At 41.5% G+C, this 26,420-nt stretch overlaps 2 protein-coding genes across 5 annotated transcripts in view; both read right to left on the bottom strand.

Moving 5' to 3' along the window:
- The window catches only part of POLR3B (RNA polymerase III subunit B), a 73,145-nt gene extending 65,774 nt beyond the window's left edge, over positions 1 to 7,371 (bottom strand). The window contains exons 1-6 of the mRNA XM_068142309.1: positions 7,262 to 7,371; positions 5,899 to 5,931; positions 3,202 to 3,258; positions 3,051 to 3,115; positions 2,489 to 2,564; positions 361 to 461 (exon numbers count right to left, since the gene is read on the bottom strand). Coding sequence (XP_067998410.1) covers positions 361 to 461; positions 2,489 to 2,564; positions 3,051 to 3,115; positions 3,202 to 3,258; positions 5,899 to 5,931; positions 7,262 to 7,333 — 404 coding nt within the window. The 5' untranslated portion in view covers positions 7,334 to 7,371. The remainder of the gene's footprint in view (positions 1 to 360; positions 462 to 2,488; positions 2,565 to 3,050; positions 3,116 to 3,201; positions 3,259 to 5,898; positions 5,932 to 7,261) is intronic.
- A 1,264-nt stretch (positions 7,372 to 8,635) lies between these two features.
- Positions 8,636 to 25,560, bottom strand: TCP11L2 (t-complex 11 like 2). Of its 4 annotated transcripts, none has more exons than XM_068142304.1 (11): positions 25,442 to 25,560; positions 22,623 to 22,743; positions 20,525 to 20,694; positions 19,144 to 19,279; positions 18,039 to 18,159; positions 17,105 to 17,325; positions 16,045 to 16,181; positions 14,892 to 15,079; positions 13,039 to 13,220; positions 12,149 to 12,321; positions 8,636 to 11,393 (listed from the first exon to the last, which is right to left on the bottom strand). In XM_068142304.1, exons 3-11 carry the CDS (start codon positions 20,658 to 20,660, stop codon positions 11,149 to 11,151), a joined length of 1,539 nt encoding a protein of 512 aa, XP_067998405.1. In that variant the 5' UTR covers positions 20,661 to 20,694; positions 22,623 to 22,743; positions 25,442 to 25,560; the 3' UTR covers positions 8,636 to 11,148. The 4 variants fall into 4 exon arrangements, with proteins under 4 accessions (XP_067998405.1, XP_067998406.1, XP_067998409.1 ...); XM_068142305.1 differs by having other exon boundaries at positions 19,144 to 19,276; positions 25,442 to 25,559; XM_068142308.1 differs by lacking the exons at positions 20,525 to 20,694; positions 22,623 to 22,743; positions 25,442 to 25,560 and adding an exon at positions 20,298 to 20,513.
- Between the last annotated feature and the right edge of the window lie 860 nt (positions 25,561 to 26,420).

Below are 26,420 nucleotides of genomic sequence, written 5' to 3'. Positions count from 1 at the left end.
CAGACTGAGTCACTTGGCAACAGAGCAAATATGGTTATTTTCATCTTACAACAATGCCACTTGCAGCTCCAGTATTCTTTCATGTATTTCCCTATTTGGTTTGATGTCAACACAAACAAAAACACCACCTGTCCTTATATCCATCTTTCTTTGGAAGGAGATGGATTTCCAACTGCTTTCCCAGAACAAAATCTTATACCAGAACCTACTAGTCACATCTGGTACAGCTGTTCAGCAAGGCCAGCTTATCATGTCTTTCAACAAGGAAGCAAGGTTAGCCCACATTTATTTTGCTGTAAAAACTCCTCCCAACACAGCAGCAAATGAAACCTAATACCAGAAACTTGACAGGTATCTTACCTGCCAATGGGTAATGCATTGCGTATGATCCTCTGGCTACCTCGTGTATATTCAATGTCCACTGTAATAGGGGCCGAGTAAGTCATGTCTCTCAGGCGGCACTAAAAGGAGAACAGTCATGTAGTTAGATTAAAACATTCCATATGTTACAGTTAAAACATTCCATATACGCCCTGTCTCCTGTAAGTCCTCAAGCAAAGCTTGACCAAGCTCTTGATGGTACCTGGATTATGTTTGACAGTCTCTTGTTTAAGCGAAGCTTGACCAAGCTCTTGATGGTACCTGGATTATATTTGACAGTCTCTTGTTCAAAACAAACCCCACAAAACCCCAAATATCATCATTGTGATGTTTCCAAAGCAGCCAGTGGATCTGTGTCTTCAGAGGACAGCACTGCAGAGCATAACTTCTCAACTGTTTAATTAAACAAACAGGCCTAATCAGCAGAGCTGACACAAAGACCGCACTGTGCCATAGGCTCAGAGAGCAGCTCAGCTCTGTATGAAGACTCTCAACAGCTGAAGAGTTCTGCTGTCATGTGGAGTTTGATAGAAGGGAAATTCATGAGACTGAGAGAGACACTAAGCCATGTTATTAATAAAATAAGCAAATCTCACTGTATGGTGCTGATTCTAAAGATGACTCACAAAAAGGTTCACTACAGCATCACTTCCTGCAAAGAGTCCCAGAATTTATTTGCAAACTCCTCAGACAGCAAGAAAAGCAGGATATATATATCTAGGACATTATATAGCTCAAGGCTCAATCATTTCTAATCCAATCTTTCTGGTCTGCTCTCCCCAGCCTCACTATACGACTCTGTTGCCAGCCCTTAAGGTATTATGTATCTTCACACAAAACAAGGTTTACTGCATCTGCCGAACACAACAGAGCAACTCAACAGCCAGCCATTCATGTCCTCACTGAGCATTCCATACCTTTAAGCTCCAGGATTATAAATTTACCAGTATTCAGACTTGCACATTTATGGTTCTGTATGAAGTCTTTCAGTGTATTGACTATGCACTAATAAAAGGCAATTAAAATTGTGCTGCGCATTGAAGACTAAGTGTATGGGAAAATATGCCTCAAGTATGATTGTAAACTGGATGGTCCTTCTCTCTACAATAAAAGATAAATCACTTCTCTAGAAATAAAATACTGACATGCACCACTAGTTTTAAAGCTGTGACTCACAGGAAACTAGGTCCCACTCTGCTCCCAGCAAAAAGTCATTGAGAATATTTCTATTTCCTAACTACTTTAAATTCATGTGTATGAATAGTTCAGGAAACTCCCAGAAGAACTGTTAGACAGCTTCATTAGTTTTCTCTGGGGGGAAAAAACAGGCTTTGGGATTCTTTGCATGTGCTTTGCCCATACAAGACACATATAAAATAAGAATGGCACAGTTTAATATTCCAGCACTTGTATTTTTGTGTCACCCTCCTCGAGGTAATGTCTTACATTAGATACCTAGAGGTAAAAGACAGGCATGACTTGATCTTCAAGGAAACAAAGGACATAAAACCTCACGAATTGGGTTGGAAACAGGCAATCCATTTGTCAACCTACATACTTACAGCAGTGCAAAAGAGTTAAATATACTTCCCATAAGGCAAATGTTCTTGTACTTTTATCAACTTTTGATTCTCCTCTGTTTCCATTTTTGCTCTCTGACTCAGACTTAAAAACTATGAGCAAAAAACTCAGATACATTCCCAAAGAAGACTGTGAGGAAAAGAGAGACTGAAGTGACCTATGACGCAGACAGCAGTAAGGTTCACACTAAAAAGAAGTTAATAACATCATGAAAGAACGCTACACTGTCATGTGAGGACTTCAGTTCTGTCATAAGGAGAGCCACAAGGTTAACCAAGTGAAGTACTTTTCACTGCTTTCGTGGAAACCAACTTAAAACCAGCTGCTGTAAAATACTGAAAACAGCTATTAGCATGTTGGAAAAAAACCCAACCTGATTAAAAAGTAATTGGTCTATGATGTTTAAATCTCTGTGACTTCTTTCTACAGTGACAGTGGCATGCATGGTAACACCTAATGTAGCATGCACCTACTATCCAGGACATTCCCAAGATCAAAGAAACAAAACAGATGCAAACATTAATACCTCATGAGGTGATACAGGTCGAGTCACATTGAAGCTTTCTTCCACATCTGGAGTACCAACATAGATATTGAGGTACCTGTAATACAAGTGGTTGCAAAATGAGCATCAAGCCAAATATTTTTCAGGTAGCCTGAAGAAAGCAGAATTCTTCATATACTGAAAAATAACGTTACTTTGATGAGTGTTAGTCAATTAGTAATGAGCAATGATTCTTCCCAGAGTAACACACTCTATTTGAGCTGTGCTCTAGTTAGTTAAAATCTCAAATGCACATACAACTGACCCCCAGTTACCTTTGCAGATAGGCAAAAATACCCTCCCATTTGTCATCTGAGATTACTAGATTACAGAGAAGTGGTGACATAAGGTACCATTAACATCTGCTTCAAATTATTATTCTTTAGATCTTCCCACCTTTCAATGTGCCAAATCAGAGATAAGTCATGGAAAATACTGTCTTGATTTATAGCTGTGCAAGTGCTTGCCAACATTTTACAGTCAACAGAAAATCTGTGAGATAGCACATAAGGTACTGCTGATACGCAAATAATTTCATGCTTACTTCAAGTACCACATTGGGTCAGCATCACTTGTAACTTTTTCATTGGCCTTCATGATTTTCTTTATCTAGAGGGAAAACAAACAAACAAAAATTGAATAATGTACCTTTTCTGAGTACTAAGAGCCACTCTTTTCCCACCAAGAAAGCATACCTCTACATTGATGAAGTAGTTGAATGAGTCTATGTGCTGCTTCACAAGTCCTTTCACCTGGAAAATACATGCATGCCATAAACAAAACTAGCTTCAATAACAACAATCATGCATGGCAGAAATTAAGATACAAGCATTTGTAAGTGCTTTTGGATAGATACTAAATTGTTTCGACTTCTGAGAAGTGCCTGGATGATCAGTTTGGCTCTACACTGTATGACTCCAGGTTGAGCCAGAAAAATAATTCAGTAACTGCACAAAATACATACCCAATAGACTGTCAAATTCATATAAACAAACAAAAGCCACTGCAAATCAAAATATTTTACCAGTTTGCCATTATGATGAAATAATTTATAGTATAACTACTTATGTGTGCTGCTTCAGAAAGAAGCTGTCTGCACCCTAACAAGAGTGGCTGGCATAAACAAGAATGGCAGGGAGGCCTAATGAGGCAGGGAAGACAGAAGTGGGGTGTGAAAGAGAGAGTTAATAAGCAAGGGGAGGATGCCCCTAAGAAATCTGAGTTTGATATGTAGGCAGGAGAGAACCTGTCCAAGGGAAATAGCACACAAAATAAACAGTACCCTATTCCCCCAGGTAATGAGTAGATCCAGTACAATTCAGGGATTTAAGGCAATCAGAGCAATCACAGGAAGGGAGATTAAACCAAGTAAAATTATTGGGGATTAAAGAAAAAAAAGGTTTTGGCTTGAAGGAATACCAAAGCATTTATTTTGTTAATAGATTGGTGTTTGCAGAAATAGACCCTAACTAAACAACCCTTAAATTCAGCCTTGAAAGGCAGCTAGCTGATACAGAAGCAGGTGCTTACATGGGCACAGAGGGCTCCACGCTTTGAAAGCTATCGTGACAACTAACACCTGATGAGACTTAAAACATTGTGCAGAAAACAGGCACATTTACCACAGTTCACATGGTAGGCAACAGCTCATTCTGAAATTATCAGGAAAAAAATGGGAGGCTGAGAATGACAAATCCAGCTGCTCGGTGAAGCCTCTAGGGGTTGAGGCAAAGGAGGGATGACTCCAGCGCAAAATTCTTTAACTAAGTTCCTTAACTTACAAAAAACATTGCACATCATATGACATGGGCAAGAAGATATTATGGATTTATGAGGGCCCAGAAATCAGGCTGGTAGATTTTTTTCTTTTGTGAGGCTATACCAACAGCTTTATTGAAGGAAAATTCTGCTATAGAAGCTGTAATGCACAACATCAGCTTTGCTTACTGTATCACTGCTGGCATAAATAAACTAATGTGCAAAAGAAAGGCCAGAACAGAATAGCCCTCCAGTAAAGGGCTCACTGGCTGGAAATAATGTTGGATGGAGACACTTGGCATAAAACACACAGTAAACTGCACCTCACATTCAGTAGCCATCCCTTTTTTTACAGTCTCAAGAATTCAGACAATAGTAATTAAGTTCTAGCTGGGCTTTCAACTTTGATTTTCTCCCTGCACAGCCTACCAATACCCTTAGAGTCTTCCTGAGTCTCCTGCCTCTTTTCCCAAAGATGATAAACTCTCTTTTTCACACTGAGTCCCACAAAAATCTCCCTGTTTACCCAGGGTGGTGTTCTTCCTACCTTGTTATTTTTTGGCATATGCTTCCTGTAACAAACACAGCTACAAATCTAACACAACAGACAACCAGGAACAAGTCTCTGAGCGTCACTAAAACAGTAAAATAATCTGGAAGCATTACATATATACACTGCTCACTGAGAACAGCCACACAGCAAACCTCTAAAAGGACGTCTCCACAAATTAATCTGTAAATGAGTCAAGAAACCAATCTGCCTAACAAGTTTATACATAACAGTATCACAGTATCACCAAGGTTGGAAGAGACCTCAAAGATCATGAAGTCCAACCTGTCACCACAGACCTCATGACTAGACCATGGCACCAAGTGCCACGTCCAATCTCCTCTTGAACACCTCCAGGGATGGCGACTCCACTACCTCCCTGGGCAGCACATTCCAATGACAAACGACTCTTTCTGTGAAGAACTTTCTCCTCACCTCAAGCCTAAACTTCCCCTGACGCAGCTTGAGACTGTGTCCTCTTGTTCTAGTGCTGGTTGCTAAAGAGAAGAGACCAACTCCTTCCTGGCTACAACCACCTTTCAGGTAGCTGTAGAGAGCAATGAGGTCACCCCTGAGCCTCCTCTTCTCCAGGCTAAACAATCCCAGCTCCCTCAGCCTCTCCTTGTAGGGCTTGTGCTCAAGGCCTCTCCCCAGCCTCGTTGCGCTTCTCTGGACACGTTCCAATGTCTCGATGTCCTTCTTAAACTGAGGGGCCCAGAACTGGACACAGTACTCAAGGTGTGGCCTAACCAATGCAGAGTACAGGGGCACAATGACTTCCCTGCTCCTGCTGGCCACACTATTCCTAATGCAGGCCAGGATGCCATTGGCCTTCTTGGCCACCTGGGCGCACTGATGGCTCATGTTTAGGCAGCTGTCAACCAGCACCCCCAGGTCCCTCTCTGTTTGGCAGCCATTCCAACCCCAGCCTATAGCTCTGCATGGGGTTGCCGTGGCCAAACAGGAAAAAAAAATAAAAAATGTGTAAGGACAAGTATTACAGGAAGCAGCAAAAGCTAGAAGAGGGGAATGTAAAGTTAGAAAGCAAAGTCTTCATGCCATGAAATGCGTGCATAATACTAACCTTTAGAAATGCTGGAAGGAGTCTCCATTTTTCCTGAAAACAAAATACAGTTTGAAGTATTTTCCAGGGAGTGATCAGTCATCTAAGAGCTTATGCCTTTTTTTTTTTTTTAATGTATTACTATTTTTAAACAGCAAAATTATTTCAATCCAGATCCATTTAGAAAATAAAACAAAAAAAGCCACAAACAAACAAAACACAATAAGCAAACCCCACAACACTCTCCACAGCCAAACAAGATGAGCAAAAGCAAAACAGGGAGATGACTTAAGATTATCTTAGGCATATGTCCTATGCAATATTTACTCAGGGGGCAAAGGGGGATTGTCTTTTCTAAAAGCAACTGATGTGAGAATATGTATTTCTTAGAAATTTCTTGCTACCTTGTCCTCATTTAACAACTTTTTAACATCTTAACGCTGCAAATTCTATTCCTAGCAAGAGAATTCCTATAACTTTTACATTACAAAAATCCTGGGAGTAGCACATGCAGCCATGATCCTCTGTAAAACCTATCAGTACCCCAACTCATTGCAAAGCTACTTAAACAAAGCACTGGTAAGTATATCAAAGCTCCTACAAACTTTTCCCCATTTCTTTAGGGATCACAGGGAACATCACTTTACGTCAGCCTCACCTTTTCCCACCATGGCATGGAGAGCACAAACTAATTTTGCGGGGAGAGATGCAGGTGAGGAGGACCAGAGATGCAGAATAAGGCTGCATCACTTAACTCCTGAAGGCAGCATCAGTACCTCATCGTTTTAGTTTGACGTTCTGCATTTACAAGTACATGGCAATGCTGCATTTGTGGTATAACTCTTTCCCTCACAGTCCAGGCACATGTAGAGGAATTAATGGCAAAACACAGCACGAAGCTCTTAGGCTTCATTTCTCACATGCAATTTCTACAGAAAATTAGACAAGAAAAAAAAGAAAAAAAAAAAAAGGGCCAGTCCTGCCAGAAGGGCCCGAGACACGGCCTTCAGCTCCCTCTCTCCACACCAGGCAATTAGCACACCCATAAGGAACTGCCACTGTGGGCAGAACTCCCATTGCTTGCGTTTGCAGGACACAGGCCGGACAAACGGAGGGGACCGAAGCCGCACCTCGGCGGCCGAGCTTAGCCTCACGACGAACAGCCCGCACCAGGGCACAAGCACCCTCCTTGCCGAGAAGCGCCAAGCGTGCGCTACAGACCCTCCCGGCACCCACCTGAACGGGCAGGTAGGGCACATGCGCAGAGACCTCACCTCACTCCACGCCAGTCCCGCTCCGGCATGGTCCCACGCGTGCCACCCCTTCCCCAGCAGGCAGCCAGCCTGTCGTTCCCCATTCCCACCCGCCCCAGGCCGCCGCTGACCTCCACCGTATTCACAGGAGCCGCCGCTTGCTCCGGCGTCAGGGCGCCCAGCTCCGTGGCCAGCGCCTCCATCACCAGCCCGGTAGAGAAGCCAGCAGGGAAGCTGACGGCGAGGGACACGTAGTGCAACAGCCAAAGGCATCCCACTGCTGCTGCGGTGCTGTAACCGAAGGTTCCGGGGCCGCGGAGGCCTGGGGGCGGGGGACACACGAAGGCGCACACGCATACGAAAAGGGGGCGAGAGCTAAGGGCGGCCAGGCCTGTCCTTGCTGGGCAGGGCTCTCCCGACCACACTCTCCCACTGCTCTGCTTCTTTGTAGGACATTTTAATACTTTTCAGCATGTGGGTTTACCCTGCGCCCGCCGGAGGTGACAGCCCTGCCGACCGCCAAAGGCCCAGGAGCTAGCAAGCAGAAACGACCGAGGAGGGCACAAAACTACAAGGACTACATACTCACCGAGCAACTATTTCAGTCCAATGACCCATTACCAAGCAAGCTGGTCGGTTAACCAGGTGGAGTGTGGAGGTTATGGTCAGTTCATCACATGTTGTTTCTGACGTTCCTGCCTCCTCAGGGGAAGGACACTCTTTCCCTTCTCCGGTCTGAGCTCCTTCCCGTGGGAGACAGTCCCTGAATTTCCCCAACACAAGTCCTGCCGGTTGGCTGCAGGTCTTGACAAACTGCTTCAGAGTGGGTCCGTTTTATGGGGTTCACTCCTTCAGGAACAGATTGCTCCAGCATGAGTCCCTGCCCCCAACAAATCAGGAGTCCTGCTAGCAAATCTGCTCCACAGTGGGCTCCTGTCTCTGCAGGTTGTGCCAGGAGCCTACTTCAGCAAAGACTTCCCCAAGGGTCACAGCCTGCATGGGCTGGAGGTGGATATTTACTCCACTGTTTACCTCCATGCGGACACTCTGCCTCACCCTAGTCTTTTCCACCGGTATCAGGGGAAGATGGTCCAGTATCTGGAGCCCTTCTTCCCACTCCTTCTTCATTGATCTGGTGGCTGCAGTTGTTCTTCTCACAAATTCACTTTCCTCTCTTTTCTGTCTGCTGTTGCCCAGTTGTTTTGGTCTCCCCCATTCTTAAATATGTTATCACAAGGTGCCTTAGGCAGCAGGTCCACTTTGAAGCTGTCGGGCATTGGCTCTGTCAGACATAGGGAAAGCTTCTAGCAGTTTCTCACAGAAATGACCCCTGTAGTCCTACCCCTCCCACCCCTCCAACCCGCAACCTTTTCCTATAAACCCAATACAACCTTCTTCCAAGGAATCAGATTTAAGTGACCACTATGAATGCTTTTTGTGTAGCTGGATTATGTCACTACCCTACACTCCAACTGCAAGAGAGAAATTAAAGAAAAGTCACAAGGTAGTATTAGTGCAGTCATTTATCAATCAACATTTAACAATCCCTTACATGTAAGACAGTTTGCATAAAATACTTTCCACCACCACTGGTATCACAAACAAAATTTAATGCATACAAAACCTCAAATATTTGTATTTCAACAAAGAAAGCTGCTACAGAATGCATCTTGTTTCACAAGAACAACTCTGGAGTAGAGGCAAGTTTATTTTAGCCACAGCAGTGTAAGCAGCATGCAACACATGACATTAAATAGACTCAATGTCCATGTTTGAAACATTAAATAAAAAAATTAAGATACATTAAACAATCACTGGAAACATAAGCCATGCTATAAAAATGCCCTTTGCAAGTCACCTTAATCACAAAAAAGCCCCCCCCCATTTTTTTTTTCTCCAGTATTTACTGGTAAAACTAGTATGACAGCTCCCCCGGTAGACAGAAGATCTATAGTTTGGTATTTGTTTTTACAATAGAATCAATATAAAGTACTTCATTAAAAGTTCATAATTGTTATAAATCATCTTCAAATATTCATAAAAGCCTCTTTCAGCCAAAGCTCAAAAAAAAAAAAAAAAAAAAAAAAAAATCAGGTTTTTCTAAATATGTAGCAAAACATTTTTAGTTCCTCATAATTGCTTCTGCACTGCATTCTTCTCTTGATGATTTTCAATTGCACATCAAAATTTCATATCCATCTGAGCAAGCCTGACTTACCTAGTGGCACAATTAGCATAGTAATTGTGGGAGTTCCTTTCTCTCAGGTTTTACAGGCTTCAGGAAACAGTTCCCTTTCGAGTATGTATGAATCTTTATTTTGTGCAATGATTTTACAAGGGATGGATCAGGAAGTGCACTAGAGAAATCTCTTCTTTAAAAAAAGGCAATTTGAATAAAATTGTTCTGGTTTGGTTTTTTTTTTAAACCCTGTACACGTGACCAAAGTCCTTGAACGCTGCAAGAACAGCTGACTACAAGTCATTTCCCTTATTAAAAAGAGTACACAGTTCTGTAAAAATGGACTACAAAACCACAGTGCTAAATAATGCCCAGTTTTTCAGACATCTATGATAAGCATAGTAATGTACATAGACAATTGGTGTGACATTACACTTTTACGGGCAACTCTGGCTCATCATAAAAAATAGATTGTAATATAAAATATTAAAATCAAGCTATGTGACTTGTACCACATGAGGTTTTTTTATACATATATATGTGACATTTTAAAGGGATATTATGTGGCAATATATTTTTTAAAAAATCATTTTCAAGTAAACTATGATTTTATAGACAAGAATATGTCTCAGATAGATTCCAGCAGTATTTATTCCCAGTAATCTGAAATATGCAAAACAAAGCCTGGGTAAACTTACAGAAGTTTACATCCACATTTTTCAGTTTCAAGCCTGTTGCATGGAGAAAAGGAAGATTCCTGATGCCTTAAATGGGAACCAAGTAGTGGACCTAGTCCCAAGAAATTTAGAACAGACCAGCAGCATTTCTCACAGACTCACTGAAGCTAATCACATTTAAGAATGACCAACCATTTTGGTTCTTGCTTAACGATACCTTTTGAAACATTTATGCCCTCATCCAACAATATAAAAGGGGAAGTTGCTCTGTGGTACTCTGTAAGGGTACTGTCAAGTGCTTTTGGGAATAAAGACCAGAAAGACCTAGCTTAAAAATACTTAATACCCATGAAGATCCAAGATCAGGACATATACATATTAGAGATTAAAGATCTGTATGACCTCCACTGGATTAACAAAATGTTTATAAACATTATATACAATTTACCCCCTTCCCCCCCCATCACATTTCTTAGATGTTTAGCATTAATCTCAATTACAGTTGAGAAGTTCTGAATGATTCCTACTTCAAGTGGTAAACGCTTCTTCTGTAACTGCTATAGTCCAAACAGTTTATAATACTGGCACTCCTTAATGTAACAGAGGTTAAATTCTGGTTCCACTAACTGCAGGAGTACCAGAACTTGGCCTCATACGACCCTGGGTTTTATTACAAAAGCAGTTCTGCTATGTTTCATTGGGTTTTTTTTTTTGCTTTTAGTCTTTTAGAAACATAATTGTTTTACTGGATGTTGCTCTACAAAAATACAATGTAAGCATGGTACACTTTATCTACAATTATTTTGTCATTTTGTAATTGCACTGCTATGTGTAAATACATGCAAGTTGAAAAATAACTTTGTTTTAGTGGTGGCAAAGAGCATAGACTTTGGCAGCTCTTAATAAATTCTTGCCTTCAAAACTAGTAATGCACTATTACAAGCGACAATTCATTAGCTAAATTTATTAGAAATATATATATGTATCTCCTTGAAATTAATTTCCAGTGAATTTCAGAAGTTACCTCCATACAGTTCACAAGATCCCTCTCATGAATAGTCAGTGGAGTGGGCTGTTCTTAGTGGTGAAGTCGAGTCACTGTCTTGGAAGGTTTAAAAAAGTAAGAAAACAAAAAAAGGTGAACAGAAGTGGGCCGTGTTTTTTAATTGGTAGGTGTTTCTGATTCTGCTTTCCCCACTGATTCCTCAGGAAAAAGCAGTTTTCTGAGTATGTTTGCATAGAATGGTCCGTACACTTGTTTATTGAAGTTTACAATGCTTGCATACTGAGATCCAACAAGCTCCATCTCTGTCTGAATCACAGAAAGGCCTCCCGGCATGGCAGGCATACACTTCTGAAAATGTGGAAGAGCAAGCAAGCTTCTCATGAAGAACTGGATTCGCTTGTCTGAAACGGAACATAAAGTATGTTCTGAACAAATGTAAACCCAAGAATGAGAATGAAACCACACTTATTTTTTAAGTGCCCAACACATCAACACAGAAAAAAACCCCAATCCAACAGCATAGGTAACAGCTCTTTCCAAGCCCCTATCGCAGTGAGAAGCATTACTGAAAAGTTTATCTTAAAGTTGACTCCTGCAAGGTGAACAGGCTGTCCAGGAAGATTGTGAAACCTCCTTCTCTGGACACTTTCAAACCCACCTAGACACATTCCTGTGCAACCTGATCTAGGCAAACCTGCCTTAGCAAGGGGGCTGGATTAGATGATTTCCAGAGATCCCTTTCAACCCCTACTATTCTGTGTACACAGAAGAATCCTGCTGCAACAAAGCTACAGTACCTAAAAGGAAGTAGTTTCTAAAAATCCTGGTTTAAGCCCAGAACTGACAGAAGGGAGGCTGAACAGCACTCATTTTTCCTCAATTCTTCCCCAAAACAGCAGCATGTCTTGTCTTATTTGTACAGACCCTTTTGAATTATTTCTAGCTGCAACTAACCATTGTCTGCAGCATACCAAGAGCACTATCTATATGTAAACATTTCCTTACTCTTAGTTGACCTGGTATTACTGGAGTAAGTAAGTAAATAAATAAATAACAATTAAAAAAATAAATTACACAGCTGATTTAGCTTTCTGGTGTAAGTTTATACACAGACACATACAAAACAAAGACAAAATTACACATTATCTTTACTAACCAATCAAGGAACTGATGGGATTATTCTCCTCAACAATATGAGCGATTTGACCCATTAAATTATTTTGTACTTCTTCACTGAGAGTGGGAAGACCTCTTTCAGTTAGAGACCTGTTCAACTTGCTGCAGATCTGGACACTGATAGCATTGAGAGCCTCCTTCAAATCAAAAGTTCTGGAATAAGAAAATAGAAAAAGCATTAATTTCTGTGGTTTCTGTAGCAATAGGTTATAAGCTGACTTCAGTTGAATCCTTTCCTTTTTATTTTCAGCCTACTCTCTGCAGTAAGAGAATTCAGAAAACTTACCTCTTGCCTTTGCAGACTCATGTGAATCTACAGCTAAAAGGACAAATCTTTGTGTTGAAGATTAAAGTAAGGATCTAGTTATGATTAAAATGCTAACAGTTATTTCAAGTGTACAGCAATGACACTCATTCATTTTAGCCTTACATTTAGAAGTTTTCCCATGCCAAACTACTTTTTCTCATTAAAACTAGTTTTATGAGACACTTTCAGATCACACCAGGCTTGCTTGTAGTGCAAGTGGCAGCCAAATAGTTTAAATGGCTTACAACAGTTTGAAGCAACTGACAAGTCTATTTATTGACTACTTTACCACAGTCACTCCAGTACATGTTCCTAACATACAGTGGACTTAGACTGTGAAAGGAATAGATAGTATTGAAATTTGCTATCTTTCCATTATTAACAATCACTATAACATTTTAATTATTTTCATATCTGCTATATATTGTCTGTCAAAACAAAACAACCTACAACCATTGAAAACCCAGTCAACCACAAAAAAAACCAACCCCCCAAAAAACCAACCCCCCAAACCCCTCAAAACCCAACAAAAACAGCCAGAAGTGATAAAAAGAAAGCCTTACTTCTTGTTCATGCCTTCAAGAAGAGGAACAGAGATCCTTTTCAGTTGTTCAGCAAAATCAGGCATACCTACAATTGCTGCACCCACCATATTGTTTGTAATGAGACAAACACAAGCTATGATTTTTAATTGATTGAGCTTTTCTCTCAACTCCTGAAGACGAACTTCATCTGTTAATAGAGTCTAGAATTTAAACAATAATACTTATTTAGGAATATGGAGGTAGAGAGGCAAAGAAAAGGACAGATACACAATGTGGTTGCAAAGCATGAATTTTTTTTTTTAAATCACAAATATCCAAAGTCAGAAGAGAGAGAAGCTGAAATACCCTGAATATGCAGTACTGCCCAAAGTGGCATTATGTACAAGTACCAGAAGCAAGCCTGCCATAGGAAGAAGGGTAATGCCCCAAGTGCAGAGGAAACGAAGGACACAGCGTCTTATTCCTCGCCACTGCTAATAGAAATCTGCAAGCAAACAAGTCATCCCATAATATGGAATGTCCAGGGGACCCAGAGGACATTGTTGTGAGCAAGGCTACACAGAATAATCTTCTGAATTGAGTTGTCCTTAGACAAATGACATAATCTGTAGCTAACAGACAGTGATGAACTGTGCATGACAGCCACCAGAGCACGCTCCTCAAGTGATACATAACCAGGTACAGCCAAAGTACCTGTTCATCATACCATGTGCCTGCTCATCATACCATGACTATGAGGAGGATTTTTTGGCAGAACGTGGACACCCGATGGGAGTAATGAACAATCCACACTATCAGGCCTGTGAAGAAGTGTAGGAGCTGGGGCAGCAGGCAACTCACCCTTAGAGTAGCTTTGAAGGCTGAGAAAGGGAGACCTGGCAGCTGATGAAAGAAGCTGCTCTGCAGCTGTCTGACCTTGGCAAGGAGTCGCTAACCACAGAAACTAGCTATGCAGAGCACTGTGTAAACAACCTTGACCTTAGAGGTCTATAAAAGCAAGAGATGCCAGAATAAAGCTGAGCTATACTTTAACCATATTGGTGCTTGTCATAGTCTCCAGTACGCTCTTCCCAACATGACTGTAATTCCCACAGCAAGATGTAGTTGGAGTGACTTTTATTTTACATTAGAAAAACTTTATCCTAACTGAATCCTTCCACTGAAAAGAACAGGGGCATTAACATTCAGCTGGCAGTGATTTCAGAGCACAGCAAACTAGATTCACAAATGGATGCGTATGTGTAGTTCCTACTTAAAAACTGTTTGAAAGGTTGGGAAGAATAAGGTGGATTTCAATCTCTCCAGTGATTGAGAACACTAGTCCATGTATTTAGCAAATTCTGCCAGGCCACTCTAAGTATAGCTTAGACCTCATTGCAGATGCTAATTTTAGCCCTGACCGACAGTCCATTTCAAATTGGCTTTACAGTAGGTTGCAGAGGTCAGTAATCAGGAGTTGGAGGGAAAAACTGAACACTAGATCTTGAAGCAGTAGCTTATACACACTGAGAATGGGTGAACATGAAACTTTAGAGCGTTTCAAGTTTTTATGGTCCTATTTTAAAGCAGGAGTGATTCAATCAATGGACTCTAAGAACTAGAGCAGAATGCTCTAGTCAGGTCTCCCAAAGATACAGAAAACCAAGTGCTGTCAATACAAGGTCCAGCCTTTGACCATGGCCAAGACTGCTCATAGGGTGGAGCTGGTGAGCTACAACTGCATAGTGGGAAAACCACCTTTAAGCGGCTCTTTTCTAGTTGTTCACTTGCCCATCTCGTAATCAAACTTAGAACTCAAATTCACCTACTGTCATCAACGGGAGTATCATACAGCTAGAAATCTGAAGGCACTGCTGAAATACACTCCTTACCTCTGGAAGTGTTTTGTGGTAATCCCATTGTAACAGTTTCAAGTAGCAGTTGTTTAGCACCAGTGTAGGACTAATAATTGGTTTAGAGCTACTATCAGCACCAGAGGAGGATGAAGATTCATCAGAAATAGATGACAATTCATCTTCTATCGATTCCTTTATCCATTCTGTTGTGAGATCCAGGGCACCTAAACATTGCAAACCAACACAATTTACTCTGTGTGTCCCTCAAAATAAGCACTACCTTGAGGGAAAGATTTGTACGCAAGAGTAGTGAACTTTTGAAGACTCAAGGTACACAGTGGACAGCTGAGCCTTCACACATGTAAATTCTCTCCCTCACATCTTTTCATTGATCATCTTCACCTCAACATTCTAGCTAGCTTGTACAAACCCAATAACAAATTGTTAGCCTTCAGACAAGGTTTTAGGGTAAAAAGGCAAAGTCCAAGTTCATAAAAAATTTCTTTCCTTTTTACAGGAAGGCCACAGGCCTAGAAAACAGTGGTGAAAGGAAAGAGTATTAACTGCAAACTAAATGCTTCTAAAGGGTTCTTTCTCAGGCTACATACATGTTAGTAAGTTTACTTTTTCTTCTTGGAAAAATACATTTCCTTGAACACTGTTTAGCCATATTACACGAAATCTGCAGTAGTGCATCAAACTGACTTTGCATCAACTAAGAGGTTTTGCTTAGGAGAGCCTGTCTTTTCTTTATTAAAAAGAAAAATATATAGAGATATATATATAAAATCCTGTCCCTTTCAACTTTCAGGCACACTCAACTGTTTTCACATGTGCACTTCAGACTAGCAACAGACTTGCTGTATACACAAGAGACAAAGTCTCATCTTTCAGTAATAGGGCTTCTGCCTCCAGACAGTAAAAGCCAATGGGTTATTTTTGATACCAACCAATGCAGCAAATGAGACTTGTCTCAAAGTGCCCTAGAAAACAGATAAACAGACTTCATAATACATTGACAAACAAGGTACCAATGGATGATTGCTTAAAGAATTTTTGCGTGTGCTAGACTCAGACATAAAACTGAGGTTTCTCTCCAAACTAACTGCAATACACTGATCTTTATAGCATGTCTTAAAATGTCTCCTTTTTAAAGGAAGGCTTAAATTAACTGCAGCATGATACCTACTTGGTGTTTCTTCAAGAATTTCCTGGAATTTTGTTCTTTCATAGTCCACCAAATTACGCTGAAGGTATGGCCTAAGGTTTTGAATTGTGTAGTTAGCCATATCCATTTTCATCAGGTCCAAAACGTGGAATATCTGTCTGAAAGGAGGTGTTTAAAATTTGACCATTACAATAGTCTACTGACTTTAACTTGCATATGTAATCTACACCTACATTAGCAATTTTATTTCAGTTCTTCCAGACTAAATTCCTTCACTGATACCTCAGTGGAACAGATGCGTTACCTATCTTCCAGGATACTTTAAAGACTATCATGTATAAAGCTCGGTGTGACAGAACAGGACAAATATGTATTATCACTAAATGCTACAAGCAGAGCAGGTTCTAAGAATTGTATCAATTGGTACATTTCAGCCCAAATGAACAGGTTTTGACTTTTTAATCACACTAATTACACCAAGAGAAACAATCCTTCTGACCAAGTCGTTTCGGTCCCTGTATACGATCAAAGCTGCAATGAAACCCAGTAGGACAACTACTATTTACTCTTAACATTTCAGTGTACCTAAGGAGCAATAAACTGCTTTCTGTCCTTTTATGCAAGTGTTTCACTTTAAATTCAAGCAATAAGATCTTTACTAGAGACACTTCAAAGTTTGGTCTCAGAGTAAGCATTCAATAACCAGTTCCAAGAAGGAACAGTGCAAATGTGCTGCCTAAATCTTACAAGGATCAATAAGACTAAAAGAGCAGTCTCCAAAACACAGACTATTGCAAGAGTGGGTTTTCTGTTGTTCAGTAGTTTATTCAGAGCTGGCAGAGTTTGATTTAAGCTTTCTACACATTTCATTAAAAATATATGGATCATAGTTTGGTCAAAGTGCATCATAGCTCCTTCCCTTTAATGCTTCTGTATAAAGTAAGTTTTCCTATAAGCTGAAAATAGGTGTTACGTAAACTGACATTATTTAAGACTCTACCACCAACCCTTCCACCGCCCATTGGTCTGTCAGGGAAGATGTATTTCCCCCAAACCACAAAAATCCCACCCAAATACCAACCTCAGTAGCTCTACGATATTGTCGGTTGCCTTTAACTGTTTTATATCATTGTCTCTTATTGGAGCACATAACTTTCCCATAGTGTTGATGATGTAGTTGGCTAGCCCATGAATATCAACAGTGTTGTGTTCTGCCTGCTGTCGAATAAGATCTGTATCTAGAACTTCACAGATTTGATTTTGAATCCTGTTTGCTCCAGGAGTCAGGAAGGAAAGAAGAATCTGAAGTAGATAGGGGGAAAAAAAACAAAACAAACTTACCAATAAAACCCAAACCACTTATTAAACATGTTGAAGTAAGATATTAATATTAATGTCAAGTATATTTAGCTGACTAGCTATGACACATTAAGACTGAACATCATCTAAAGTAGCAGGAAAAGAAAGACTGTTAAAAGAATTAAATTATTGTTAAGAGTTGTGCAAATATGCTCAAAGCCAGCAAACTACAAAGCATGCCAATGAGACTTTCAAACCAACAATGAGGTTTTCAACCACTGCCCCATAAAACAAACATACATTAATTGAAAATGTTTAAAGACTTCATTTTGTGCCAGGATGTTAGATGATCAAAAGCAAGAGTGTGTGGGACAGATGCAGTCACATTTACACTCTTGTTCAGGCCCCAAGTTCATGGTATCTTGTTGGAAAGAGGATAGTAGAGATGTGAAACTTTGAGAGAACAGCTGACTTGCAAATAGCTGTCAAGCAACGAAAGCTTAGTGGACGTGTCACTGTGCATTGATGGCTATGTTTCTTGCCACCATAAATACACTATAAACAGACATCTGTTTGCAGCTCTGAATAATTATGGTTTCACCTTAAAAGAAAGCTTTGAAGGTGTTGGCTTCACTGAGTCAGCAGATCCTTCAGTGAAGTAAGACTCTCAGACCTAAGCTGACAAAATGGTACCAGAGAATAAAGACGAACGTTACCTCCTTAATTTCCTCAAAGAGTTTGATAGCATGTTCATATTCTGGAGGATCTTCATTCAGTTCTGATTCCAAATGATCCCAGAATGCCTTGTGTACAATATGTTTCACTGTACCTACAAGGCTACAGAATAAGTCAGTTAAATACAGAAGAGACGCTCAACTAGCTTTCATCCCTGGTAAAAAGGTTTTGGATAAGCCTGATGACTTGTCGGGAAACACACACCACCTTACCAACTACTGCGCCCCACAACTATATCTTTCTTGGGCTGTGGATATTTGATCCCAAAATGTGGGCTAGACTGACAAGTTCCTCCTAACACACCTGTACTTAATAAAGTGATGCTGGCAATTCAGACATAGGTAAAGAGATATTGTCTTCCCTTTTCCCTTGTTGAGCTTGTATTCATTGTCCTAACCTGGTACATCATGCACTAAGATGTCTCAAAAAGTAATCTGTCATATAACCAATTATCAGTTAAGGGTCCTCTGCAGTTAAAAAACAGCAGTTTTATGAGAGTTCTCAGAACAGAAGACCACAGTAATTTTTTTAAGTTCAACATACATGTAAGCAAAACCATTTTAGCTTCCTAAGATAAGGAAGTTACTTCTTGCATCCTCTGGCTTTCCAGGTATTTTTGCATCTCCTCTGGGGCTAATATTAGAGCTATGCTCATGATTACCTCCTACATTTATCATTATGGCACTAATGAGCTACACACAACTGCACAGAAGCTGATTTGATCTTTTCCACAAGGCTTGGAGCTGCACAGAACAGACCAATGCTCATCTTCACTATGGGCATTCATACTGTATTAGACTTATCTTCCACATGACATTTAAGATAGAGAAACAGGCTTTAAGACAGTACATCAACTTAGCTGGCCTGAAACATGTGCTCCAAGCAAGCCAGCTTTGACAGTGACTCCTGAAGGTGCAGGATATGTATCTGTAGCTTTCCAAGATGTTTTGTGGTTTTGTTTTGGGTTTTTTGGCCTTTTTGGGAGGTGGGGGTGGGAGGGTGGTTTGTTTGCTTTTACAATTTGCCACTCAATTTCTCCTCTTCTCCCAAACCCAGGGTTGTTTTCTGCAGAATTCAGGCTCTTACCTGTTCTGGGGGAAGTCTTCATGTTTTAGGCAAAAATTTGCATTCACAGCAATTTCATGAGCTAGAGTCAAGTCTGTCAAATTTCTTGCAGCTGCCATCAGTTCATCAAATGTAATAACCTTGGGAGGGCTTGCTGCTGGAACAAACAAGACCATTTCAAGCCAAAAATCCACAGAGCTGATGAGTGAAATTAAAAAATACTAAAATGCTAACATTTCACTGTTTCCTAGTTGTTTCTTCTGGAGTACTAGAGTCCAATCTAGAATTACCAGGTCTTTATATCTTCCTAAAACACTAACTCAGGAAACTCCCAGCTTATCAGGGTGTGTGGGTAATACCACACAAGCCTCATAACATTTTGAGGATACATTTCATGTTTTGGAATCTTAACTAAGATATCATTTTTCCTTTAAAACAGGATCATGCATTCCACAGATTTCCTATTAACACTCTGGTCAAATCCACCAGGCCAAAAGCATGAGCAGTAACAGACACCAGGTATCTGTTATAATTCTGAGCATGTAAACGACTGTATTGTGGGGGTTCTAAAGTTACTGGCTTGAGAACTCCCCACTTAAATTCCACAGCAGATGCATCACAAGTTACACCCCCTTTTTACAAAAAAAGAGTATTGAGATAAACTTCACACTGGAAACCAAGAGTCAATTCCCAAATTTTCTAAACCCCCAAATTCCATCATTTAATTTAGCATTTGGAATCAACATTTTGAAGACTCATAATAAAGACAAAGAGACAGCTGCCAACTGCGGCTTCACTAATAAGCCTGTTTTAACGAGAGACTTCACTTGTATAGACACTAAAATAGTATGCATGGTTGGAAAATGCTTATAGGCACAAACATGAAGCACATTAAAGCTTTATTTATCATTACCCAAAATACCTTCATTGTGCAAATGTATGTTCTGTGTTTGATCCTAATATTTGCAGGGAAAAAAAGGTTACTTCCAGAGTACCGTCACATTACTTGATCTAACATCATACATCTGTAAATTACACATTTCATTTGTAAGTGTATGGAGCAAACAGAAGAAATGCACTTTTTGCACAAAGCCGCTTCTGGTTGAGTGGCAGACTGCTACCAACACCAAGATTAGCTCAACATTAGGATGTCCATGGTGGCACACTTTTCTTACGCTTTCTGAAGGAGCACACAAGGAGACCCCCACGGCTACAGCTGCTGCTGGTGTTCCACAAACAAGGAGATGCGCGGCTTCACAGCAGAGAGAAAGCCATGCTTTCCTCTTAACACTCTTAAAGAGAGATTCAGAATCCCAGGTTCTACCCACGACGGCAAAGAGAAATGAGATAAGTTAGCCTTAACTGTCAATGCACAATGCAGGTAAGATTAAAATAGGCTTACAGGCTGGGGAACTGGGTTTGCTTGAAGAATCACTGTTAAAGCTCTGTCTTGAATATTCAGAGTCGCTAGAAGCAGCTGTGCTTTCAGAGAGGCGTGAAGACTCTGAATCGCTGTTCTGCTCATCATTGAGAGGCATTCTGATTCACGTTAGCTGCTATAGTAAACAAGACCTAGAAAGACAAATACACTGCCCATAAACCTAACACTTATTTGTTTGATTGTTTCTCCAAATTTAGATGCTGATCACTATATTCTGAATGGAGAGCAAGTAGTTGTCTTTCTTTAAAAGGTGCTATGGAAAAGACTTGGCCTGACATGCAAAATCATACAATTATTAAAACTACACTACAGCTGTTCTACAAGGAAACTCTGTACCATTCTGCTGTTTCATACTTTAATGCTTACATTAAAGACAGCCTGTGAATTAGTTATATTTAAAATAAAGACCATCCACAGTAACCCCTGAAGTTGCTTTTTGTCAGAAATTTGAAAGTCCTCCACATCCCTAAAGGCATCTCAGGATGTTACCATCCCCCACCTGACTTCATCAACAAGTGGTGTTTAGCAATTAGCTTCCTTCCACTAACAGACCGCATAGAACATAACAACTCTGAAGCAAACACAGAAGCTGCTGAGAAAAAAAACCACAAATAATTCAGAACACTATAGTTCTGACAGGGTGTAGCCAGAAGTTTAGCCTGCTGCTTTAGGTGGGTCTTTACTCAGAATCAGATTGACAATGTCATAGACCCAAAAATACTCCACCTAGGGGTGAAGGTGGATGGGCTTTCTGTTTTAAGATAAATGGTAACTGAGCTAACATTACGTTCAGCATATATGACAAATAACACTGAGAAATGTCATGCTTCATAGTGCTTCTGTCTACATAAAGAAACTGCCTCCCAGGCAGATAATCTGCAGCTGCAGAGAATTTGGACAGCTGCATAGTGTGATAGAGATGATTAGTAGCTGTATGACAGGAAGTGAAAAATATGTTCATAATCATGTTAAAATGAGAACCCGGAAGTCAGCTATAATTACTACACAAGGAATTTGGCCCAGATACCAATAGTAGCTGTCCCTCTGATTACAGCCATGAAGTACTCTGTAGTAGATTATGAAGAGCCATATCCAGTAATGCTTTTTGCCAGCAAATTTCAGTAGTACAACTTCATTTATGATGAAATTGCATCAGCTTTGGCAGGCAAGAAATATTGTGCTTCACAACTGCTGAATATGGAAAATGCCACTTTTAGCAGTGAAAGGATCATCTCTGTGTGTATGTATGTCAATCAATGTATTGTGGGGTCAAGACAGACAAAAGGGAATAACAATGAAGATTTCTTTATGCTGGAACCTGGTTACAGCTTGGAGTGCTTAATTTTTTGGGTACCAGTTTATCCTGCATAGGTCGTCTTAACTTGAAGTGTTACTCTGATGAGTACTCCTCTATTAAGTGAGAAGGTTAACGTTTAAGTGCTTGTTTACTCCTCTCCCAAGAAGAAAGAGGATGCATTTGGCTGCCCTATGTAATATTTTATGCTGGGTTTTGTGAGAAGAATTAATCACATCAGCACAGCTGTCATGGCTGTCCGTTTATTACCTTACTGGACAAGCCAACGACAGACTTTTGATCAGGCTATAGTGGTCATGGGTTCAAGATTTACAGCATTAGTTGTGATCCTTAACATTGTAACCCTTTCACTAAAAAAAAAGCAATTTTATAGTTTCTAATAACTGGTGACCTACAAAACCCAAAAGACTAAGATATTTTTTTACTTGGAAACCATATTGTGCAAGTTACAATTAGAAATGAGTCACTAGTTAATCTTGTGCAACATACAAACTATTTTTTTAAGAACTGTTACAGACTTTAAAGGTAGTGCTGACTAGAAACTACTTGTGACAAGTAACCTAACCATAGAACATGCTCCAGGTTCTTGATGTGGAGCTGCTCACTTAAATACAACAATCCTATAAAGACTTGCCAAGCTTGTACTACCCTTATGCTACTGTTTCTGGATCAGCATCAGAACACTATTTCCAGGCTTTTAATCACAAAGCAGATTTATAAATACATTATATACAAATAACTGACCTCCTAATGTTGCACGAGGTCCATCAAAAGAAATGATTAACGTCAGCAGTGTACTGGCTCAAAAGGTCTTGTTAACAGCGCACCTAGAACGAACGCTTCAAGATGTGTCTACTGCTTCAATCTAAGTGTTAAGAAGAAGGAATAAAATAAATGTTAAATTCTCCCAAAATCTCAAACAATTTATGTACCATTTTGAGAACTTCCTCTTAACTGTATGATATTTCTAAACAATACTCACATTTGCACATAACGAGATTTGCAAGGTGCTCCTAACAGAAGTACTAAACCAGTCACAAAGGCAAGTCAGCTTTGCCATTTTCTACCCCATTCTTGATTCCCAAGACCACCAAATTGTTAAGGTAGAGATTAAAATTCTGTATTAAAATCCTATACACAAAGTCTTTACATACTAGCCCCCACAAAGGATATTTTGACAACAAATACTTGTATGTCAGAGGCCCATGACACATTTTGTGGTACCAAGACCATATCTGGTCCTACAGTACACACACATACAAATAAGAGTTGTCAGTAGAGTGCTTAGGAAGCCTTGCTTTAAATAAGAAGTTTGAACAATGCAATGGGAGATGACACATTGAAAGAAACACTGCAATCTTTATACACAGTAAATACACCTCCCACTAGGATGCCTCAAATGGAACGGTAAGGAAGAATACGTGCATTCTACCACTTCAGAACATTACTGCTAATTCTAAGTTTACAAGAAAAACAAGGCAGCAAGCATATCAAAACAAACATACACCAACTCACAAGCAGAATCTGGATATGCCATACAGAGTTTTTAAATATGCTGCCCAACAGCTAAAAAAGCTCAGAGAAAAATGCATTCACTGAGCACATCAAAGGGAAGTACTAACCGAAAAAAAGGCATTTCTAATTAATTACAACAATAGACAACAGAGTTGCTCAGTCCTTTCCTTACAGCACATACTGGAAGAGCTGCTTTTCCTTATGCTTTTGTAGACAGCGTAGAGATGCTCATGAAATACAAAGGGCTAAGTTCACACGTAATTTTAAATTAATACAATTCCCAAAAGTATTTCAGAAAGCCCTTCAGTCTTCCAAGACCTTTGTACCTCATCATCTTGAGCAGACAATACCATCTCCTTATTTTTTAAGTTATTCATTAGGTATTACCTATTAGGATGTTGTTTTAAAACACAGCTTAATATCCTATTCTGTTAAAGGGTTAGCTTGTGGTTACAACCTGCTTTACTCTTTCTGCACTAAAAACAACTGAGGTTTACTTTTATATTAGGCCAGATACCTTCACAGCAGGCTTCATTACCTGATTTCTTCCCATCAGTATTATCTTGCAGATTTTTAAATGACGAACTAACTGGGAGACCAAGCTAAAAATATCTTCTAAATGTGCAAGCTCCGTGGTTCCAGTGAATTTCATAGGGAATAATTAGATTATCATGGTTTCTGCTGGTATTTACAATTTTGGCTTACTCCTTCTGTAGATGCTGCAAAGGCAGCTTGCTCTTACATGGTCACATCATCCAATTCACTCACTTTGATTCAAGGTCAGATTAGCTTCAGAGAGCACAAGCATGTTTTTTATTGCTGAAAGCTTCCATTAGAAGTTATTTTATGAAGCATCTAGTGGAAAAGAGACAGCTTGGAAGCGCCTGGTTTTCTGCTAACTTTCAGATATCATCTTCAAGAAAAGTTTTTCCATGGCCTTGCTTTGTTCAAGTAAGTCACTCCATCCACACACTAAGTGCTCTGTCCAGTTTTACCACTATAAATGTCTTAACTCTGTTTATCCTACTGGTCTCCTTGCTATCTTCAAGTTGGCACCGACTGAAATCTCATTTGGGCTCGGGTTTCCCTTTCACTTACTCCACCTTTGCCAACACTCACAGCACAAGAGCAGAAAAGAGCCTTTGTTAAGGAGTTACAGAACTCCTCCTTCTTGACAGCTCGCAGCTGACAGTTCTCGTTTAGCTTTCTAGCTCCGCAGCTCTTCTCACACAGACTTCTGACGAAGGAGAACAGGCACCCGGTAAGGGCGAGGCGAGCACATACCGCCAAGCCTCCGCGCGCGGCGGCCGCGCAACAACCGGCACCTCGCGCCCTTCAGCAACACACCGTCCCGAGGGCCGCCGGCCGCCCGAGGAGAGGCCGGGTACGCCCCTCCCGCCGGCTCCCCTCGGCAGGGAGCAGGGGAGCGGCACGCCGGCTCCTCCTCTTCCTCCATCTGTTTGGCTACTCGTCTCCTCCCCCGGCCCCATGTTTTTAACAGTTACCAGAGGCAGGAGTTTGGCACTCGCCGACCAAAACAAACAGCGTTTCCAAGGACGTCTGAGGAGAGGGAGGAGATGGCGGAACCCTCTCTTTGGTAGCCTCAGGGAGGGCAAGCCTGCCTCCAAGTATCCCGACCTCGCACGCCCCAGGGAAGGCGCCAGGGTGCCCTTGCCGCACGGGGTCGAAGGGGGGAACCTCTGCGGCTTCGCCCTTCAGGACGGACTGCTCCTGGAGACAGCGAGCACTAAGGGACGCAAACAGCCCAGGAAACACAGAGCAAGGCGTGCTGACCCAGAACAGGGGATGCGAAACCTACCTGCTGCAGCGAAAGCCCACTGAAGTAGTAGAGCAAAGTAGAATGTAAACCCGACACCTCCTAGCCAACCCCACCGCATGGGAGGACAACAGCCCCCGGGCCATCTCTGCCCCAGACTCACCCCGCAGTTCATCGCCTATACATGCCCGAACACCCGCGCCTGCTGCCGCGCGGCACGACACCGCCGTCAGACGGCGCAGCTCGGCCCCTGCTCACCCCAGCCACTCACCGCGGCCCGGCGACAGCAGCGACAACTCGCCCTCCTGCACAGCGCTCGCCGGAGCTTTAAACAGCCCCCCCCTTCCAATTTATATACCCAGCCCGGATTATTAGCGTCTTCCTTGGGCGCGTCCATCTCTGCTGATGACGAGGGGGGGTCGCGTAACCTTTTGCTGACTGCTAATGGCAAGTTAGCCAGACGGACTGGGGTCAAGCTGCGACTATCCCCATATAAACATCTAGGATCTCCTCATTCTGCCTGAGTCCAAACACTGAGTGGGAAGGAATATGAAAAGACAAGGAAGACACTTCAGCGGACTCCCCCGCGCTGAATGGGCAGTACCCGCGGGGGGAAGGCCGGGGGAAGGGTTGGGTGGTGTTTACGGAAGAGCCGCGTCCATCCGGCCTGGCCCCGTCCCTTCCCTGGAGCGGGGCGGGCTCTGCTTCTTAGCCCTGCCCCAGAGCCGCCTCAAGGAATAAGGCGACAAGCTAGCCCCGCAGAGGTGGGGGAGGGAGCGAAGTGTCTGTTGTCTTTAGGGGACGCGGCTGCACTTCGGGCTGTAGTTGCCAGTGTCTGTTCACGGCGCTACCAAGGAGGCTTTAAATGCGCCCTCAAGAGCTTCGCTGCCCTGATTTCCTTCGTCTCTCGGGGAGGGCGGAAGGCGCCCCCTTTCGTCCGTCATCTTGGTCACCCACTGCCACCCATCGCTACCGTAGCCTCAGGGGAGCCACTCAGGATGGTGTCGCGTTTAGTCACCTGCCTTGCTCATGGCAGTGGTGTTAGGAGGCCTGCTCACTGAGGAACGCGGTACTATTATTATAAATGCTTTTCTTATTGCTGTACTAAGCTCATCCACCGGGCAGCTTCGTCCGCCCACTGGGCCAGCAGTACTTCTCAGTCATCATCTCTTCCTGTCACCAGAGCTACGTGCCACTGTTGCCTCACCGATCAGGAAGCATGCAGGGCAAAACACTGGCAGTCATCTTTG

The sequence above is a fragment of the Melanerpes formicivorus genome, unplaced genomic scaffold, assembly GCF_026170545.1.
Source record: "Melanerpes formicivorus ecotype bairdi unplaced genomic scaffold, bMelFor1.0.p_v2 SCAF_8, whole genome shotgun sequence".
NCBI classification, from domain to species: domain Eukaryota; kingdom Metazoa; phylum Chordata; class Aves; order Piciformes; family Picidae; genus Melanerpes; species Melanerpes formicivorus.
This window is presented reverse-complemented; position numbering and strand designations above follow the sequence as displayed.